The sequence below is a fragment of the Hemitrygon akajei genome, chromosome 7 (genome assembly GCF_048418815.1).
Source record: "Hemitrygon akajei chromosome 7, sHemAka1.3, whole genome shotgun sequence".
In the NCBI taxonomy this organism is placed as follows: Eukaryota; Metazoa; Chordata; class Chondrichthyes; order Myliobatiformes; family Dasyatidae; genus Hemitrygon; species Hemitrygon akajei.
This window is the reverse complement of record NC_133130.1, coordinates 104,400,655-104,422,244: the sequence shown is the minus strand read 5'-3', so window position 1 is coordinate 104,422,244 and position 21,590 is coordinate 104,400,655. Positions and strand designations below refer to the sequence as shown.

The following is a 21,590-nucleotide window of genomic DNA, read 5'->3' as shown; positions in this document are numbered from 1 at the left end:
ACAGATGCATCTAGTGGAAATCTGAAATAAAAATGGAAAATATTAGAAATTCTCAGGTCACTCAGCACTAGTGAAGAGAAACAGAGCTCACACTTCTAGGTCAATAGTTTTCTTCATGTCAGAAATCCAACAGGGTTTACTTTTGTTATTTAGAGATGCAGTGTGGTACAGATCCTTCTGGCCCACACTGACCAATTAACCTACATCTTTGGAGTATGGAGAAAACAGGAGCACCCAGAGGAAACCCATGTGATCACTAGGAACACAGAACAGTACAGCACAGGAACAGGCCATTCGGCTTGCAATGTTGTGCCAAACCAGTTAAAAAGCAAATCAAAAACACCCAAAAAATTAATCCCTTCTACCTACACAATGTCCGTATCCCTCCATCTTCATTCATGTGCCTATCCAAACATCTCTTAAAAGCCTCTAATGTATTTGCCTCTATGACCATATCAGGCAGTGCATTCCAGGCATCTCCCACTCGGAGTAAAAACACTTACCCCTCACTTCCCCCTTAAACCTATCCCATTTCATTTCCTCTGGTATTAGACATTTCAACCCTGGTAAACACATACTCTCTGTCCACTCTATCTCTGCCTCTCATAACTTTGTAAACCTCTATCAGATCTCCCCTCAGCCTCCAGCACTCCAGAGAAAACAACCCGTTTATCCAGCCGCTTGTGATAGCACATGCCCTCTAAACTAGGCGACATCGTGGTAAACCTCTTCTGCACCCTCTCGAAAACCTCAACATCCTTCCTATTGTGGGGCAACCAAAACTGTATGCAATACTCCAGATGGGACCTCAATGGTTTATAGTTCCCAGGATTTTCCCTTATTCCTTTCTTAAATAAATGTGTAACATTAACCACTCACCAGCCCTCTGGGACCTGGCCTGTAGCTAGAGTGGACGCAAAGATACTGGTCAAGAGCCTGGAAATCTCATCTCTTGCCTCCTTCAATAACTTGGGGTAAATCCTATCCGGCCCTGGGAATTTATCCACTTAATACTCATTAGGAGGTCCAACACTTCCTCCTTCTGGTCCTCCGTATCCTTCTCCTTGATAAATACTGAAGCAAGGTACTCATTAAGTACCTTGCTCACAATCTCAGCATTCAAACTAATGTTGCCGCCTTTATCCTCGATTGGTCCCACCCTATCCCTAGTTGGTCTTAATGTATGTATGCCTTGGGACGCACCTTAATCCTACTTGCTAACGATTTTTCATGGCCCCTCCTGGCTTTCCTATTTTCTGGCTTCTTTATACACCTCTGGTGCATCATTTGATCCTAACTTCTAAAACTTTACATATATTTCCTTTTTCTTCTTAACTAAATTCAAGGGCAGGGATTCAGATTTATGGATCATTGGGAACTCTTTTGGGGCTGGTGTGACGTGTACAAAAAGGACAGGTTGCACTTGAATCTGAAGGGGACCAATATCTTGGCAGAGAAGTTTGCTAAGGCTATTGGGGAGAGTTTAAACTAGAAACGCTGGGAGGTGGGAACCAAACTGATGAGACAGAGGAAGGGGTAGTTCACTCACAAATCGAGAAAGCTTGTAGACAGTGTGAGAGGGAGGATAGGCAGGTGAGAGAGAAGGGACACGCTCAGACTGATGGTTTGAGATGTGTCTATTTTAATGCAAGAAGCATCATGAACAAAGTGGATGGGCTTAGAGCATGGATCAGTACTTGGAGATATGATGTGGTTGTAGGGATGTGCTACACACAGTGCTGAAATAACAACACGCAGTCAGTAAGTCGTTTCGAGACTAGTTTATTCAAACTTCAGGGTGCTGGCATTTAATCCCTAGTGCCCGCCCTCTCCAGGCGGAAATAACGTCAGAGGTGCATTACCAAAGTCTCTCCCCGCGCGCTGGCTACCTGTGAGCCGGTTCGCCTGCAAAGAAAGTGGGTCGCCACATAACCCCCCCCCCCAGAACCAGCGATACACCCCACAATGTCCACAGTCTGGATCAGCCTCTGCTGTTTGGGAGGTCTGCCTCTGTGCCGCGGTGCCTGAACCTCGACCGGCTGCGCCAAGTCCACATGGGCTGGTTTGAGTTAGTCCACCGTGAAAACCTCCTCTTTCCCCCCAATGTCCAGATCGTACGTGGACCCGTTGTTGTTGATCACCTTGAACGGCCCCTCGTATGGCCACTGTAGCGGTGCCCGGTGTCCACCCCTTCGCACAAACACAAACTTACAGTTCTGTAGGTCTTTGGGTACATGGGTCAGGGTCCATCCGTGCTGTGAAGTCGGTACGGGGGCCAGGTTGCCGAGCCTTTCGCATAGTCTGTCCAGGACTGCTGCGGGTTCTTCCTCTTGCCCTCTTGGGGCTGGTATGAACTCCCCTGGGACGACCAGGGGTGCACCGTACATCAACTCAGCCGACGAGGTGTGCAGATCTTCTTTGGGCGCTGTGCGAATTCCAAGCAGGACCTAGGGAAGCTCGTCCACCCAGTTAGGTCCTCTCAGGCGGGCCATGAGAGCTGACTTCAAGTGACGGTGGAAGCGTTCCACTAGTCTGTTCGACTGTGGGTGGTAGGCAGTTGTGTGGTGTAGCTGCGTTCCCAACAGGCTGGCCACAGCCGACCACAGGCTGGAGGTGAACTGGGCGCCTCTGTCGGAGGTAATGTGGGCCGGTACCCTGAAGCGTGCTACCCAGGTTGCAATCAGTGCTCAGGCGCAGGAATCAACAGATGTGTTGGTGAGCGGGACCGCCTCTGGCCACCTCGTGAACCGGTCTACCATAGTTAGGAGGTACCACGCTCCTTGGGACGCTGGTAGGGGGCCCACGATATCCACATGAATGTGGTCGAACCTCTGGTGGGTGGGTTCGAACTGCTGCGTTGGGGCTTTAGTGTACCGCTGCACCTTGGCTGTTTGGCACTGCGCGCACATTCTGGCCCATTCACTGACCTGCTTGCGAAGTCCGTGCCAGGTGAACTTGCTGGAGACCAGCTGGACAGTTGTCCTGATAGATGGGTGCGCCAAACCGTGTATGGAGTCGAAAACCAGGTTGGCCGGTAGCCACGTCGCACAGGAGGGTCCTCTCACCTGGTCCTATGAGAAAGTCTTGCAGCTGCAAATTGGAGACTGTGGTCCTGTAGCTGGGCATCTCGTCGTCTGCCTGCTGTGCCTCCGCCAGTGCTGCATAGTCCACCCCCAGGGACAGGGCCTGGACAGCTGGTCTGGAGAGTGTGATGTTGTCCTTTCCCGAGACATGCCGGATGTCCATTGTGTACTCGGAGATGTAGGACAGATGTCGCTGCTGGCGAGCCAACCAGGGATAGGATACTTTCGTGAACGCGAAGGTCAACGGTTTGTGGTCCGTGAACACGGTGACTAAGAAGTACCTGAAATGCCGGATTGCCAGATACAGTGCCAACAGCTCCCGGTCGAAAGCACTGTACTTGAGTTCGGGTGTTCCTAGCTACTTGCTGAAGAACGCCAGGGGTTGCCAGCGCCCCTCGATGAGTTGCTCCAGCACCCCACCAACTGCTGTGTCAGACGCGTCCACTGTGAGGGCGGTCAGAACGTCCGTTCTGGGGTGCACCAGTATCGCGGCATCTGCCAAGGCTTCCTTGGCTTTAACGAAAGCGGCCGTGGCCTCCTCGTCCCAAGTAATGTCCTTCCCTTTACCCGACATCTGGGTGTACAAAGGGCGCATGATACGGGCTGCTGAGGGGAGGAAACGGTGGTAGAAGTTCACTATACCAATGAACTCCTGCAGGCCTTTGATCGTGTTGGGCCGGGCAAAGTGGCAGATCGCGTCTACCTTGGTGGGCAGAGAAGTTGCCCCATCTTTGGTAATCCTGTGGCTCAGGAAGACGATGGTATCGAGACCAAACTGGCATTTGGCCGGGTTGATCGTGAGGCCGAAATCATGCTGGCAGAAGTGGGACAGATGCTCCTGACGATTACTGCTGGCTATAAGGATGTTGTCCAAATAGATGAACGCAAAGTCCAGGTCGCATCCCACCACATCCATTAGCTGCTGGAACGTCTGTGCGGCATTCTTCAGGCCGAACGGCATTCGGAGGAACTCGAACAGGCCGAACGGGGTGATAAGTGCTGTTTTGGGGATGTCTTCAAGGTGCACCAGGATTTGATGGTACCCCCGGACGAGGTCTACTTTGGAAAAGATTCTTGCCCCGTGCAGGTTTGCTGCAAAGTCCTGTATGTGTGGCACGGGGTAGCAGTCCGGTGTTGTAGCCTCGTTCAGTCTGCAGTAGTCACCGCATGGTCTTCAGCCCCCTGTTGCTTTGGGCACCATGTGCAGGGGGGAGGCCCATGGGCTGTCGGACCTCCGTATGATCTCCAATTCCTCCATCCTCTTGAACTCCTCCTTCGCCAGGCGGAACTTTTCCGAGGGGAGCCTTCGTGCGCGGGCATGGAGGGGTGGTCCCTTGGTCGGGATGTGGTGCTGTGTCCTGTGTCTGGGCATGGCTGCTGTGAACTGCGGTGCCAGAATTGATGGAAAGTCCGCCAGGATTCTGGTGAATTCGTTGTCCGACAGCGTGATGGAGTCCAGGTGTGGGGCCGGCAACTTGGCTTCACCCAGGGAGAACGTCTGGAAAGTCTCGGCATGTACCAGTCTTTTCCCTTGCAAGTCGACCAGCAGGCTGTGAGCTCGCAAGAAGTCCGCCCCCAGGAGTGGTTGGGCCACCGCGGCCAGTGTGAAGCCCCATGTGAACCGGCAGGTGCAGAACTGCAGCTGCACTGTGCGGGTGCCATAGGTCTGTATCGTGCTGCCGTTTGCAGCCCTCAGGGTGGGTCCTGGCTTCCTGTTGTGGATGTCATACCCCATCAGGGGCAAGACGCTGATTTCTGCTCCGGTGTCGACCAAGAAGCGGCATCTCGACTGTTTGTCCCAGACGTACAAGAGGCTGTCCTGGTGGCCAGCCGCCATTGTCATTAGTGGCAGCTGGCCCTGGCCCTGGCCCTTGCAGGGCGGGCGACAACGGCGGGCTTCTGTGCCCCACCGCTGGTGGTAGAAACACCACTGTTCACTGGCCTCCTCACTCCTACCTCTGTGTTGTGTGCATCCCCTGCCGGTCCTGGTCTGGTCCACTGTTGGGCGCGTGGCCTGGTAATCTGACCGACGGATGCCACGCTCTCCCTCTTGGCTTTCCACAGCACGTCTGCCCGGGCCGCCACCTTCCGGAGGTCGCTGAAATCTGCGTCGGCCAGCAGCAGATGTATGTCCTCGGGCAGTTGCTCTGGGAATGTTTGCTCAAACATGAAGCAGGGCTTGTGTCCGGGCAGAAATGATGTCAGAGGTGCATTACCAAAGTCTCTCCCCGCGCGCTGGCTATCTGTGAGCCGGTTTGCCTGTGCAGAAAGTGGGTCGCCACATGGTGGCCATTACAGAGACTTGGATGGCTCAGGGGCATGAATGGCTACTTAGAGTGCCAGGCTTTAGATGTTTCAGAAAGGACAGGGAGGGAGGCAAAAGAGGTGGGGGTGTGCCACTGCTGATCAGAGAATGTCATGGCTGCAGAAAAGGCGGATACCATGGAGGGATTGTCTACTGACTCCCTGTAGGTGGAAGTTAGGAACAGGAAGGGGCAAATAACTCTACTGGGTGTTTTTTGTAGACCACCCAATAGTAACAGGGTCGTCGAGGAGCAGATAGGGAGACAGATTCTGGAAAGCTGCAATAGTAACAGGGTGGTTGTGGTAAGAGATTTTAATTTCCCCAATACTGATTGGCATCTTCCAAGAGCAAGGGGTTTAGATGGGGTGGAGTTTGTTAGGTATGTTCAGGATTGGGAAATGAACCTAGTCAGGTGTCAGGTCTGTCAGTGGGAGAGCATTTTGGAGATACTGATCACAATTCTATCTTCTTTACCATAGCATTGGAAAGGGAAAGGAACAGACAGGTTAGGAAAGCATTTAATTGAAGTAAGGGGAAATATGAAGCTCTCAGGCAGGAGCTTTATAAATTGGTAACGGATATTCTCAGGGAAATGTGCGGCAGAATTGTGGCAAATGTTCAGGGGATATTTGTGTGGTGTTCTGCATAGTTACGTTCCAATGAGACAGGGCAACGATGGTAGGGTACAGGAACCACAGTGTACAAAAGCTGTTGAAAATCTAGTCAAGATGAAAAGAAAAGCTTCCAAAAGGTTCAGAAAACTAGGTAATGACAGAGATCTAGAAGATTATAAGGCTAGCAGAAAGGAGCTTAAGAATGAAATTATGAGAGCCAGAAGGGGCCATGAGAAGGCCTTGGCGGACAGGATTAAGGGAAACCCCATGGCATTCCAGAGGTATGTGAAGAGCAAGAGGATAAGACGTGAGAGATTAGGACTAATCAAGTGTGACAGTGGAAAAACATGTATGGAATTGGAGGAGATAGAGGAGGTACTTAATGAATACTTTGCTTCAGTATTCACTACAGAAAAGAACTTTGGTGATTGTAGGGATGACTTACAGTGGACTGAAAGCTTGAACATATAGATATTAAGAAAGAGGATGTGCTGGAGCTTTTGGAAGGCATCAAGTTGGATTAGTCACCAGGACCGGGCGAGATATACCCCAGGCTACTGTGGGAAGTGAAGGAGGAGATTGCTGAGCCTCTGGCAATGATCTTTGCATCATCAATGGGGACACGAGAGGTTCCAGAGGATTGGAGGGTTGCGGATGTTGTTCTCTTATTCAAGAACTGAAGTAGAGAAAGTCCATGAAATTATAGACCAGTGAATCTTAGTTCAGTGGTTAGTAAGATGATGGAGAAGATCCTGAGAGGCAGGAGTTATGAACATTTGGAGAGGCATAATATGATTAGGAATAGTCAGCATGGCTTTGTCAAGGGCAGGTCGTGCCTTACGAGCCTGATTGAATTTTTTGAGGATGTGACTAAACACAATGATGAAGGTAGAGCAGTAGATGTATATGAATTTCAGCAAGGCATTTGATAAGGTATCCCATGCAAGGCTTATTGAGAAAGTAAGGAGATATGGGATCCAAGGGGACCTTGCTTTGTGGATCCAGAATTGGCTTGCCTGCATAAGGCAAAGAGTGATTGTAGACAGGTCATATTCTGCATGGAGGTTGGTGACTAGTGGTCTGCCTCAGGGATCTGTTCTGGGACCCCTTCTCTTCGTGATTTTATCAATGACCTGGATGAGGAAGTGGATGGATGTGTTAGTAAATTTGCTGATAACACAAAGGTTGGGGGGTGTTGTAGATAGTGTGGAGGGCTGTCAAAGGTTACAGCAGGACATCAGCAGGATGCAAAACTGGGTTGAGAAGTGGCAAATGGAGTTCAGCCCAGATAGTGTGAGGTGGTTCATTTTGGTAGGTCAAGTATAATGGCAGAATATAGTATTAATGGTAAGAATCTTGGTAGTGTGGAGGATCAGAGGGATCTTGGGGTCCATGTCCATAGGACACTCAAAGCTGCTGTGCAGTTTGACTCTGTGGTTAAGAAGGCATACAGGGTATTGGCCTTTATCAACCGTGGGATTGAGTTTAAGAGCTGAAAGGTAATGTTACAGCTATATACGACCCTCGTCAGATCCCACTTGGAGTACTGTGCTCAGCTCTGGTCACTTCACTACGGGAAGGATGTGGAAACTATAGAAAGGGTTTAAAGGAGATTTACAAGGATGTTGCCTGGACTGGGGAGCATGCCTTATGAGAATAGGTTGAGTGAATTTGGCCTTTTCTCCTTGGTGTGACGGAGGATGAGAGGTGACCTGATAGAGATGTATAAGATGATGGAGGCATTGATCACGTGGATGGTCAGAGGCTTTTCCCCAGGGCTGAAATGGCTAGCATGAGAGGGCATAGTTTTAAGGTGCTCGGAAGTAGGTATAGAGGAGATGTCAGGGGCAAGTTTTTTTTTGCACAGAGTGGTGAGTATGTGGAATGGGCTGCTGGCAATTGTTGGGGAGGCAGATGCAATGGGCTCTTTTAAGTCAGTGGAGTAGTTACATAAGACAATAAGGAGATTCTGTGGCTGCTAAAGAGACACCAGGATGGTGTGCAGCCAACTGGATGCTATGATTCATGATGTATTGGAGTGACTGTCCTGTCTGAAGCCTGTACTCTGGGTGTGACCACCTCTTCAAAAGTCTCGTCTATAATATCTTCAACCTCCCGAATGATCCTCAGTGCATCCAACTGCAATTTCATCTGCTTGACCGGGTCAGCCAGGCACTGAAATTGGGTGTACTTTCACAGATGCACTCATCATGAAAACTGTCAGCTATCCTAAACTTCCACATCTGGCAGAAGGAGCAATCCACCCTGTCTACTCTGGACTATAAAAGGCTTACCTCTTAACCGTGCCTCCGCCTGTCCGTGCCAAAGCCTTCTCATTCTGTCATTGGCACACTCCAACAATAACCGCTCCACTTGAACCTATCTTCCTTTTATTTGCAGCTGAGTTTAGGCCTCTGGCACCGACACTTACCACACCCAAAAAGACTGAATCTGCTCCCTTTATATGCTTTCACCCAACTTCCTTATTGCTCTAACACCGACACTCACACGCAAGGAGAATGTACAGACTCTTTACAGGCAACAGCAGAAACTGAACCCAGGTCTGTGATGCAGTAAAGGATTACATTATCTGCTATGCTATTATGCTGCTCATTTTAACGACAAAGAGGAGGAGGAGTGGAGAGAACAATGGGAATGTGTTTGTTAGGGTGAAGAGCAAGAGAGACTAACACAATTATGATGTGTTCAAGGCTTATTAATTGCTGCTGATCTGCCTGGAGTTGCTGTAAATAGGCGACGAATTATGGCAGAAGGGAGAGGATGAAAAGAATGCAGGAACTGTGAGCAACAACGCACAGGTGCATTTTTGAAATCTGAAATAAAAGAGAATGGTGGAGGTTCCCAGCAAGTAAGGCAACATCTGTGGAGAGGGAAATGCTGACCCTTTAGCAGAATCAGGGTGGAATTAATGTGCATGTGAGAGGCAATAGGTTATGGAGGTAATTGGAATGGAATCGATGGGAAGCTTTGAGAACTTCCTCATTCAGATGGTGCTGTAAGTGTGGAATGAGCTGGCAGCAGAAGTACTGAATTGCAGCTTTGAGGAGAAGTTTGGTTAAGTACATGAATGGGAGGGGTTATGGAGGTCTATGGCTTACATGCCATAGGACAAGGCAGAATAACAGCTTGGCACCAACTAGATGGGCCATAGGGTTTGTTTCTATGCTGTAGTGGTGCATTATGACTCTGGAACTGATACAGCTATCTATAATGGTCCAAATGGCCTGGTTCTAAATTAGAGGAAACTATGCAGAACTAGGTAAATGGACAAAGATAGACATCAGAAGGTGTAGAGGGTTAACATGTAACCCTCAAGCTTACAACTGTAAGCTCAAGATCATTCTTGCAGGCTGAACATTTTGCCATGCAGTCAACCAATCTGCCTTTAATTTCTCTGGAAACACATCATAAGCACTGAATGTATAACACTAAGGTGAAAGAAATGCAAGGGAAGATGCTCCCCACAGGCTTAGTACTTTAAATTATTTTTGCCTGATTGCAACATAAATAGTTATAACCACTGGGAACTAGAAACTGTAGATGCTAGAAATGAGCAGCACACAGAATGCTTGAAGAAGTCAGTGGATTCAGCAGTATGGGTAGGAGGACAATTGTTGTCAATGTACCATCCTTCATCAATTTTCTACCCCCTCACTCCCCCCCCCAATAAAAGCTAAATTGATGTTGAAAATCCTGACAAAACCAATAAAATCAATCAGAGATGTATAATCAGTTGTGAGATGCACACCACTTTCTGGCATTCTTGTCACAAAATGACAATGTGCTGCAACACTTTTGGACTGCAGATAGGAGGTGAGATGTCTATGGTGCTAACTTTTATCACATCACTGTAACTAAAGTTGTCCAGGCAGAGATGAATGTGTCTTCCTGAGTCCTGATGAAGACCTCATCAGGCCTGAAACATCGACTGTTTATTCCTCACCATAGATGCTGCCTGGCCTACTGAGTTTCTCCAGCATTTGTGTGTGTTGCTTTGGATTTCCACCATCTGCAGAATCTCTGGGGTTTATGATCATGTAAAATCTCTCAGCCCAACTCTTTGAAAAAGCTGCATAATTTGTCTGAGTCTTTCCATATCCTTCCTACAACTGTTTCCCCATTGTGTTTATTGAATTACCTCTTGATTTTATGGAATGGCTTTGACCTGAGTCAATTTTTGTAGAAAGTGTCATATCCCCTTTGATTTTTTAATTTAAAACTGTTTACTCAGCATCCTTCCTAGTCAGGAGAAATTATGCTTCTGTCACTCATAACTATTCAAAATCTCTCATAACCATTGATTCTCCCCCACATTAGAAGAGTTGGTCATCTGTATTGGAAAAGCCAGAAACTGCAGGTGCTACCTGTATTGTTTACTGTAAATATTAGCAGCGATGGGCCCTACCCAGGCCATCCTGATGGCTGAGGAATGCAGAGCCATTACAAAATCACTTTGTTTGATTAGAGCTTGTTTGCTTTCACCAGACCAATTGGGTGATTGAAAATAAGCAGTATAAACATGAATGGGATTACTTACCATGAAGTGGGATGAAGCTGGTTTCTCCACCTCTTATGCCCATATGGATGGCCTGCTGTTCTAGTACAAACAAGAGAAAATCTGCAGGTGTTGGATATCCAAACAACACACACAAAATGCTGGAGGAACTCAGCAGGACAGGCAGCATCCATAGAAAATAATATAGCCGCCATTTTGGGCCAAGACCCTTCAGCAGGACTGGTTTGCTATTAACTGAGCTGGAAAGATCCAGATATATCTCTCATTGGGTAGACCATAAGACATAGGAGCAAAATAAGGACAGTCAGCTCTTCACTCTATCATGGTTAATTTATTATCCCTCTCAACCCTATTCACCTGCTTTTTCCCTGTTACCTTTGACGCCCTTAATAATTAAGAATCTATCGACCTCCACTTTAAGTATACCCAATAACTTGGATAGTTCCTCAGGGTTGAGGCTTTCTGTTGGTTCTGTGGGTTCTGAGGTGGCTGTTGAGGCCAATGTGGGACTTGCAGGAACGACCTTAGATGGAGCAGGAGCTGCCTGACACCTAATTAATTTAGGAGCGGGTGTCCTCTTTGCATATTTACACTGGGCTTCTGTGTTTCTGGCAAACAGTATGGGGTTCTCAATGCCCTCAGTGTTGTGGATAGAGTAGAAGGTTGGCATAGACTACAGTGAGATATTGGAAGGATGCAGAGCTGGGATGGGAAGTGGCAGATGGAGTTCAATCTGGAAAAGTATGAATGTTCGGACTTGAAGGCAGAGTACAAGTTTAATGGCAAGATCCTTAGCTGTGTGGCACAACAGAGGGATCTTGGGGTTCGTTAACAAGTCACCGCTACACTACCATGGCACCCATGTTGTAGCATATAAAACTTTGGTTGGACCACACTTGGATTATTGTGTTCAGTCTGGTCACCTCATTATAGGAAGGGTGTGGACACTTTAGAGAGGGTGCAGAGGAGATTTACTAGGATGCTGCCTGGATTAGAGAGCATGTCCTATGAAGATAGGTTGAGCAAGCTAGGGCTTTTGTCTGGACCAAAGGAATTTGAGAGGTGATGATGATTTGCTGTGCAGGTTGATAAGGTGGTTAAGAAGACTTGCGTTAGAGTCGTGTCCCTGTCAGCTTGAACCAGTCTGGCCATTCTCCTCTGACCTCGCTCATTAACAAACGAGAAAATTTGCAGATGCTGGAAAACACACACAAAATGCTGGAGGAACTCAACAGGCCAGGCAACATCTATGGAGAAAGTAGAGTCGACGTTAACAAAGTGTTTTTGTCCATAGAACTGCCACTCACTGGATATTTTTCTTTGCTTCCTACACCATTCTCTGTAAACTCTGGAGACTGTTGTGCGTGGAAAATCCCAGGAGATCAGCAGTTTCTAAGATGCCCAAACCATCCTGATCACTTAGATCACATTTCTTCCCCATTCTGATGTTTGGTCTGAACAACACTGAATCTCTTGACCATGTCTGCATGCTTTTATGCTGCCACATGATTGGCTGATCAGATATTTGCATTAATAGCAGGTGTACAGGTGTACCTAATAAAGTGGCCATAGAGTGTATTTTAAAATAAAGGAAGTATTGACTAAGTATAGAAGAACACTTTTTAATTCTTTTATATAGGAATGAAAGTGGCATTGACTGCCAGATTCATTTAAGTTGGACCAATAATGGGCGTGGTACTTTTCTGAAGTTTGCTTGGATAATGACTGGTTATCCAGATAAAGACTTGTTTGGTTAGCACATCAAGAGTGTTTGCCTCTGGCCCTGTACATGCTGTTTAGGAAAATGAGACTGGAATCTCATTCAAATCTATCAAATATTTAAAGGCCTAGCGAGAGTGGATGTGGAGAGGATGTTTTCCATTGTGGGGGAGTCTGGGACCAGAGAGCACAGCCTCAGAATAGAAAGATGTCCTTTTAGAACAGAGACAAGGGGGAATCTCTTTATCCAGAGGGTGGTGAATCTGTGGAATTCATTGACTTAGATAGCTCTGGAGCCCATGTTATTGGGTATATTTAAAGCGCTGATTGATGGGTTCTTGATTCGTAAGGGTGCAAGGTTATGGGGAAAAGGCAGAAGAATGGGGTTGAGAGAGATAGTAAATCAGCCTTGATGTAATGGAAGTGTAGACTTGATGGGCTCAATAGCTTAATTCTTCTCCTATGTCTTATGGTTTTAAAACTATAGCAATGAACCCCACATGCTTAGGAAACAACAGTGGAACTGAGCTAATGGGAAATCGTTTCTAGCTGGAAGTTTTTTGTTTTGGTGACCTATAATGCAAAGTGCAGAGGAGGGGATGTACAGTTGGAACACGATCAGGCTGTGCCACAATACCCATTGTGCTGAATCACAGACCACCAGAGAGTTTCTTGTCCAAGTTGGCAAGCGTAGAGTGAAGACCATAAGACACAGGAACAGGATTAGGCCATTTGGCCTGTTGAGTCTACTCCACCATTCAATCATAGCTGATTTAGAACATAGAAAACCTACAGCACAATACAGGTCCTTTGGCCCACAAAGCTGTGCCGAACATCTCCTTACCTTAGAACTACCAAGGCTTACCCATATCCCTCTATTTTTGTAAGCTCCATGTACCTATCCAGGAGCCTCTGAAAAGACCCTGTCGTTTCCACCTCCACCACTGCCGCCGGCAGCCCATTCCACACACTCCCCACTCTCTGCGTAAAAAAACTTACCCCTGACATCTCCTCTGTACCTACTTCCAAGCACCTTAAAACCATGCCCTCTCATGCTAGCCATTTCAACCCTAGGAAGAAGCCTCTGACTATCCACACGATCGATGCCTGTCATTATCTTGTACACTTCTATCAGGTCACTTCTCATCCTCCATCGCTCCAAGGAGAAAAGGCTGAGTTCACTCAACCTATTTTCATAAGGCATGCTCCCCAATCCAGGCAACATCCTTGTAAATCTCCGCTGCACCCTTTCTATGGTTTCCACATCCTTCCTGTAGTGTGGCGACCAGAATTGAGCACAGTACTCCAAGTGGGGTCTGACCAGGGTCCTATATAGCTCAGCATTACCTCTCGGCTCTAAAACTCAATCCCACGGTTGATGAAGGCCAATGCACCAAATGCATTCTTAACCACAGAGTCAACCTGCGCAGTAGCTTTGAGTGTCCTATTGACTCAGACCCCAAGATCCCTCTGTTCCTCCACACTGCCAACAGTCTTATTATCCTTCTCAATCCAATTCTTCTGCCTTCTCCCTGTAACCTTTGATGCCCTTGCTAATCAAGAATGCATCAACATCCACTTTAAATATACCCAATGACTTGGCCTCTACAGCTACTTTGGCAATGAATTCCACAGATTCATCACTCTGGCTACAATAATTCCTTCTCATTTCTGTTCTAAAGGGTCATCCTTCTATTCTGCCATTGTGTCCTCTGATCCTAGACTCCCACACATCCTCTCCATGTCCACTCATTCAATATTTGATAGGTTTCAATGAGATACCCCCCACCCATTCACAATAAGAAGTGAATAATTACTTGTGGGAGGGAGAAGATCGATTAAAAATAATTATTAAAATGCAAGCTGATGGAGCTGCAGTGTCTGTGTAGTTATCATCATTTCAAATGTTTCTGTGGACCCGATGCTAATTATACGGGATAGAGTTTGCACTGATTTTTCCCATGACTGTTTGCATCCCATACTGTATAAGCCAATGGGAAACCTCATTGAAATACAGTACACGTTTTGAAGCTGCCACTGGGTTTTGTAGCAAATTTGCTAGGACGCTGGTATTGTTTTAACTGCTGTCAGTTGAAATTCACAAAGACCTACTGTCTGTTATCTATAACCCAGCAGACATTATCCCTTCATTTTAATGTAACGTTAGATGCCCTGCCTTTGGACTATTGTTTTAAGCCTTCTGCAGATCAGACACATTCTCTGTCCCAGTGCGGGGAACACTCGCTTTAATGGGTCTACGGCTTTTCTTCTTTTGTTGTCTTCTTTTTCCCTCAGCTGCAATTTCTTCTTCTTCTGCAAGGAAAGAGCAGGCTTGAGTTGTGAACTTCACCAGAGCCACATGTGAATCCTAGGCACAGGCTCCTCCTAAGAGAACGCCTGCTTTCACATTCCCTTTCTGGCCGACACATGCACTCACTGTCTGCTGTTGATTTATGCATCATAGTAACAATGACTTAATCCTTGTTATTTTTTGCTCCACTGTGAGAACTACTGCTTGGATTCTTTCATTTTGCAACATGTAGATTTGTCTACAGGTCCTCAGGCAATAATTATGTAGTCAATTGTGGGTGTGATTTTCTTCAAGTTGTAGAAACGGGCATTTTTATGCCTGCCATGGCATCTACAAGGCAAAGAGCAATCAGTGATGGGGACAAAAAAGAATCTCACATTTATATAGTTGCTACCTTTCATGACCTCTGGACATTCGGAAAGCAGCAGTCAAAGTGGAGCTTATGTTCATGTGCACAGGTGCAGTGAACAACCTCCTTGGAATCGGGATCGGGTTTATTGTTACTGATGTATGTCATGCAATTTGTTGCTTTGTGGCAGAAATACAGTGCAGAACCTAAAAAAAACTATAAATTACAAAGTTAATTATTTCTGAAGGCAAATAACAAAGTAGTATGCATGGACCATTCAGAAATGATGGCAGGGGAGGAAGCTTTTAAAGTATTGAATGTGGGTCTTTAGGTTCCTGTATCTCCTCCCTGGTGGCAGTAATGAGAAGAGGGCACGTCCCGGATGGTGAGGATCTGTAGTGATGAATGCCACCATTCTGAAGATGTCCTCAATGGCGGGGAGGGTTGTGCCCTTGATTCAACTGACTGAGTCGACAACTCTCGGCGGCCTTTCCCTGTCCAGTGCAGTAGAAACTTCAAACCAGACTGTGATGCAACCAGCCAAAATGCCCTCCACTCTACATCAGTGGAAATTTGCAGTTTTTGTGACATTCCAAATGTTCACCAACTTCTAACAAAGGAGAGCTGCTGCAGTAGATCCTTGCAGCAGTATCATTGGCACATAGCATTAGAGATACTACATTCACAAGAAAAACATAAATTATACGAACTTATACAATAAAGAACAGAAACAAGATGTCCATTGTAGTGTAAAAAGTTCATTCTGTAGCTATATGAGGTAGTGACTAGGGCTGTGTAGATCAGTTTAAGGACAAAGTGGCTGTTCTTCAAGCTGGTGCTGTGGGATTTCAGGTTCCTGCCTTTCGGTATCTGTGAGAACATGGTCGGGAGCTTTGATGATAGATGTTGCCTTTTTGAGGCAGAGCCTTACATAGATACTTTCAGTGGTGGAGAGGGTAAGCCTGTGTTGAGTCCACTGTTTATGTTCTTGCATGTTCGAGTTGTCATGATGCAGCCAGCTAGGAGACTTTCAACAGTAACGATGCCAGTTAACAGTTTTAATGGTGGTTATTGAAGTGTGATTGGTCAGAGAGAGAACTGATCCACCTTTTTTGAAATAATGTAATTAGATTTTCTTTATAACACCTTTCTGTGAGATCAGACAGGGTTCTCAGTTTAATGTCTCATCTGAAGTATTGGAGCTCTTAACCTTTTAACGGAGGGTGCTACCACTGAGCTATTACTGCAGAGAGCAGGCTGGGTCTCTTCCCAGACAGGTACTATCCACTCAGACAGTATAATGTTCCTGCAATGTATGTAGTCTTGCAACAAAAACCATGACCTTAAGGGAAGGGAGCAGGGAATGAGACTGGAGGAGTAGGTTTGAATTGTGGGGTATGGAAGTGAGGAAGATGGGTGGGCACTATCGAGTGGCATTTGTCACATTACTTAACCAAAGAGGCAGTCCAAAGATTGAGCTCACCACCAGGCTGTTGACAATCTGAATTCAGATTAAATCTTAAAAAGTGATGAATTGGTAACAAGTGGCAATAGACCTGGTTGATTTTGGTTTAAAAAAAGGCAGTAAGTAGTGGCATTTCACCAATTACACATGCCAGGAATTAACTAAGAATAAGTTACACAGAGAGTGGTGGGTGTGTGGAATGCACTGCCAGCAGTGGTGCTAGAGGCGGATATAATCAGCTCTTTTAAGAGATTCTTAGATGGGTACAAGGAACGACGTGATACGTGAAGGCTACGTATCACAGGGTACAAGCCTACGTACAAGCTCCTTCCAGCAAGCAGCAGCAATTGTACCTGGGTCGCTGGCATTGTAATTGTGTTACATTAACCACTACACTACAGTGCTGCCCATAATTTAGCTGTGGAGGCAAAGCAGATCGCCTTGTGGTTTTGCTGCCTGCCGAGATGCCAAGATGTCACTTTGCTGTCTGTGCAGCTTTGACCATTGTAGCAGTATGGATACCAGAGGGACCTCCCACTAACAGACCTTGTTTCACACAGTGTGTGCAGCAAGCGACTAATTTGCCGTCATTTGTCCGGTCATTAATCTTTGATTCTCTTCCTCAGGTGCCCCGTGTTGATTCGCGAGCTGTGCACCTGGCTTCCCTTTTTATACGGGGCCTGGCTATGCTCATTTCAATTAACAGTGCTTGTGGCTTCCCATTTAAAATGGTCGATCTGATGCCATGGGAGGTGTTTGATGGGAAGCTTTTCCATACAAAGTACCTGCAGTCTCACAGTGGAAGTACAATGGAGGACCTCCTGGAAAAGAACGTATGTATACAGATGGAGTGTTCATGCTTGAGGTAGCTCTCAACTAATGATGATGGTTTACAGTAGGTTATTTTCAAAAGCAAATACCATCTGGTAACATAAATGCAAAGACCAGTTATCACAAGATGAAATTAATGATTAATCTTTTCAGTCCAAAGTCAGCTTGTACCTACATATGCCAATACAGGCACTTCATTTAAATGCCCTTTTTTAAAACAAAGTTTAGAAATCATAGAAAATTTGCAACACAGAATCAGGTTATTCAGTTTATCAAGTCGACAAAATAGTGTTTTTGTGGTTTAAACGCAAGAGGTTCCTGAGATGCTGGAAACCCAGAACAAACAAACAGACAAACACACACACACACCCTCCGCGCCCCCCCCCCCCCGGAAATTCGGTAAGTCTGGCAGCATCCATGGAGAGAAATAAATAGTCTTGGCCATTCCCTGACTCATTCCTTCATTCCTGCATCTTTCAGTTGGCCTGCAGAATACAATCTAATGCAATATTCGGTATCAGGTCTCCGCCCAAAATCCTGACTGTTTATTCCTCTCCGTAGACACGCCTGATCTGTCATTTTCCTCCAGCATTTTGTGTGTCTTTCTGTTTACTCTGTAATCAAATATGCCTTGTCTTCATGAAGGTCACAGTTCAAACCTTTGTGGTTGCCCTATTTTATTGTTGCAACTCCCTCTGCTGAGACTGTTTCACCCAGACACTCGTTATTATCTGTCAGTATTACCTGTGTTTGTCAACAGCCTGTTTAATCACAGTGAACCTTATGTCTTGTTCTGATTTGACATTAACACTTACATACCCTTTGTTTAATTGTACATTTCTTTAATTTCCACCTGACTTGCATTTGGACTCCATTGTCCACTTTTCAGCAACAAACCAATTTGCTAAATCACTTTTATTTTTAATGCACTTCATATTAAATCTTACAATCCTCTTACAACAGGATCATTCCTTTATTCAATCCTTTATCCCTACACCTTTCAGTGCCAGAGGAGCAAATTCGTATATTTTGGGAGAAAGCTGGTCCTTCCCCATTCACTTGTGGATTTGCAAACTTCGATTTAATCCAATACTTGATCCAGGATCAGAATCAGGTTTATTATCACCGGCATATGTCGTGAAATTTGTTAACTTAGCGGAAGCAATACAATCCAATACATAATAATAGAGAAAAAAACCTGAATTATAATAAGTGTATGTGTATTAAATAGTTACATTGAAAATAGTGTTAAAACAGAAATTAAAAAGTGAGATCATTCTGAAATACAGCAGTAACACCAACAATTCTTATCCATTGCAAACCGCTGCCTTAAATCTCTTGCGGACTGACCACAGCACAGACTCAGATTGTGTTAGTTGTTAACACAGACAGCATATTTCACTATATGTTTTGATGTACATGTGATTATTTAATCTAATCCAATCTTTCCCCCTGTTTTACGCTATTACCTCCAACAACAAGACAAGGAATTTATTGAGCTTCTCTGCTACTTCCCACCCTTCCAACTGCCGTGGAGAGTCAAGTGTAGTCTGAGGATCACACTACCCTAGTCCAGATTTTGCAGAACCTGGTTTCTATCCTACCTCTCCACATGCTCTTATTTTGTGCCATAGATCCACATTGGCTTTCTCCCTGCAAGTGGATAAATACTCAGCCTTTCTTACTGGTTGGGCAGCACGGTAGTGTAGTGGTTAGCACAACACTTCAGGGTGCCAGCCGTAACATCGGGTTCCAGTTCCCACTACTGTCCGTGAGGGGTTTATGCGTTCTTCCCGTGACTGACTGCATGGGTTTCTGTTTCTTGCCACATCCCAAGGATCTGCAAGTAGGGTTAGCGAGTTGTGGGCATGTTGTGTTGGAACGAGAAGCATGGCAACATCTGCCGGCTGTCCAACAATCCTTGCTGATTTGATTTGATGCAAACATTTCACTGTATTTATGCATTTTATTTAGAGATACAGCACATTACAGGCCTTCTTGGCGCAATGATCACTTGCCACCCAAATACATTGATAACCAATTAACCGACTAGCTTGTATGTCTTTGCACTGTGGGAGGAAACCAGAGCACCCTGAACAAGTACACGCTGTCACAGGGAGAATGTAAAAACTCCTTACAGACAACGACAGGAGTTGAACTGGTGCTGTAAAGCGCTACACTACTTTGCCGCCCAATGTACCGTACTGTGCAAAGGTCCTAGACACACACATGTAGTTGTATATGGGTTAAAACAGGAAGATCGTTGGGAAACAGAAATGAGAGCACTTAGCTCTCTAGTATTAAGTTTTATTTGGTAACTGGAAAGACATAATCTGAGGCACCCTAGTAATGTGCCTAACTCTCTTGCATAGTGCTGTCTATTTTTTATGTTATGATTTACATATAACAAATAAAGATAATCTAGTTAGCAGGTACTCTTAATGGAAAATCAAATGTCCTGTGAGAAAGATAAAGCATGGATTCTAGAGTCACCCAATGTGGAAAAGATGTGGAAGCTAATGGGGGGCAGTTTGCAATATGGAGAGCAGGGTGATGACAGCACATACCCTCCCACCGTCGTATTTGCCCATGTTCTATGACCTTTGTTATCATGACATCCGATTTGAATTATTCATTGAGTTTCCATGTCTGAGTGAAGTATAATGGAATTGTATCTGATAAGTGAACACTCCTTATCACCTTAGATATTTAGATATAGCTGCCTACACCACCCTCCTCCATTTCCTTTGGCTATCTGTGAGGAGACATCGGCTGGGAGGTTGTAGGGTTAAGACCATAAAACATAGGAGCAGAATTGGACCATTTGGCCATTCGAGTCTGCTCCATCATTTCATCATAGCTGATCTAGTTCCCTCTCAGCTCCAATCTCCTCCTCCACCCCGTATCCCTTCAGGCCCTGACTAATCAAGAATCTATCAAACTCTGCCTTCAATATACCCAATGTCTTGGCCACAGGCGCCTGTGACAGCAAATTCTACAGATTCACCACTCTTTGGCTAAAGAAATTCCTCTTCATCTCCATTCTAAAAGGATGCCTGTCTATTCTGAGGCTATGTCCTCTGGTCTTAAACTACCCCACCATAGGAAATGTCCTTTCCGCACTCACTCTGTTGTGGCCTTTCAACATTTAATAGGTTTCAATGAGATCTCCCCTCATTCATCTGAGTTCCAGTAGGTACAGGCCTGTATCCATCAAAAGCTCCTCATATGATAAACCTTTCAATCCCAGGATCATTTTTGTGTACCACCTTTGAACCCTCTCCAATATCAGCACATCCTTTCTTAGGTAAGGGGCTGAAAACTGCTCATAGTGCTTCAAGTGAGTCCTCACAAGTGTTTTATAAAGCCTCAACATTACATCCTTGCTTTTATGTTCTAGACCTCTCAAAATGAATGCTCATATTGCAGTGGCCTTCTTCAACACCAACTCAACCTGTAAATTAACCTGCACAAGAACTCCCAAGTCCCTTTGCTTCTCAGATTTTTGAATTTCCTCTTCATTTAGAAAATAGCCTATGCTTTAGTTTCTTCCACCAAAATGTGTACCATACACTTCCCGACACTGTATTTCATCTGCCACTTCTTTTCCCATTCTCCTAATCTGTCTAAGTCTTTCTGTAGCCTAGCTTCCTCAAAATTACCAACCCCTCCACTTTTTTCATACCATATAACAATTACAATAGTAGGTGCAGGAGTAGGCCATTCGGCCCTTCTAGCCAGCACTGCCATTCACTGTGATCATGGCTGATCATACACAATCAGTACCCCGTTCCTACCCTCTGCCCATATCCCTTGACCCCGCTATCTATAACAGCTCTATCTAACTCTCTCTTGAAAGCATCCAGAGACTTGGCCTCCACTGCCTTCTGGGGCAGAGCATTCCACATATCCACCACTCTCTGGGTGAAAAAGTTTTTCCGCATCTCTGTTCTAAATGGCCTACCCCTTATTCTTAAACTGTGGCCTCTAGTTCTGGACTCACCCATCAGCGGGAACATGCTTCCTGCCTCCAGCGTGTCCAATCCCATAATAATCTTATATGTTTCAATCAGATCACCTCTCATCCTTCTAAATTCCAGTGTATACAAGCCCAGTCGCTCCAATCTTTCAACATATGACAGTCCCGCAATTCTGGGAATTAACCTTGTGAACCTACGCTGCACTCCCTCAATAGCAAGAATGTCCTTCCTCAAATTTGGAGACCAAAACTGCACACAGTACTCCAGATAGGGTCTCACCAGGGCCCTGTACAGCTGCAGAAGGACCTCTTTACTCCTGTACTCAATTCCTCTTGTTATAAAGGCCAGCATGCCATTAGCTTTCTTCACTGCATGCTTGCTTTCATTGACTGATAT

General features: G+C 45.7%; 1 protein-coding gene across 3 annotated transcripts in view; it reads left to right on the top strand.

Annotated features, from left to right (window-relative positions):
* fam120b (family with sequence similarity 120 member B) overlaps positions 1-21,590 on the top strand; it is a 173,985-nt gene that overhangs the window by 100,111 nt on the left and 52,284 nt on the right. For all 3 annotated transcript variants that reach the window (XM_073051611.1, XM_073051610.1, XM_073051613.1), the window contains one exon: positions 17,010-17,216. In XM_073051611.1, the coding sequence (XP_072907712.1) occupies positions 17,010-17,216 (207 nt within the window). The remainder of the gene's footprint in view (positions 1-17,009; positions 17,217-21,590) is intronic.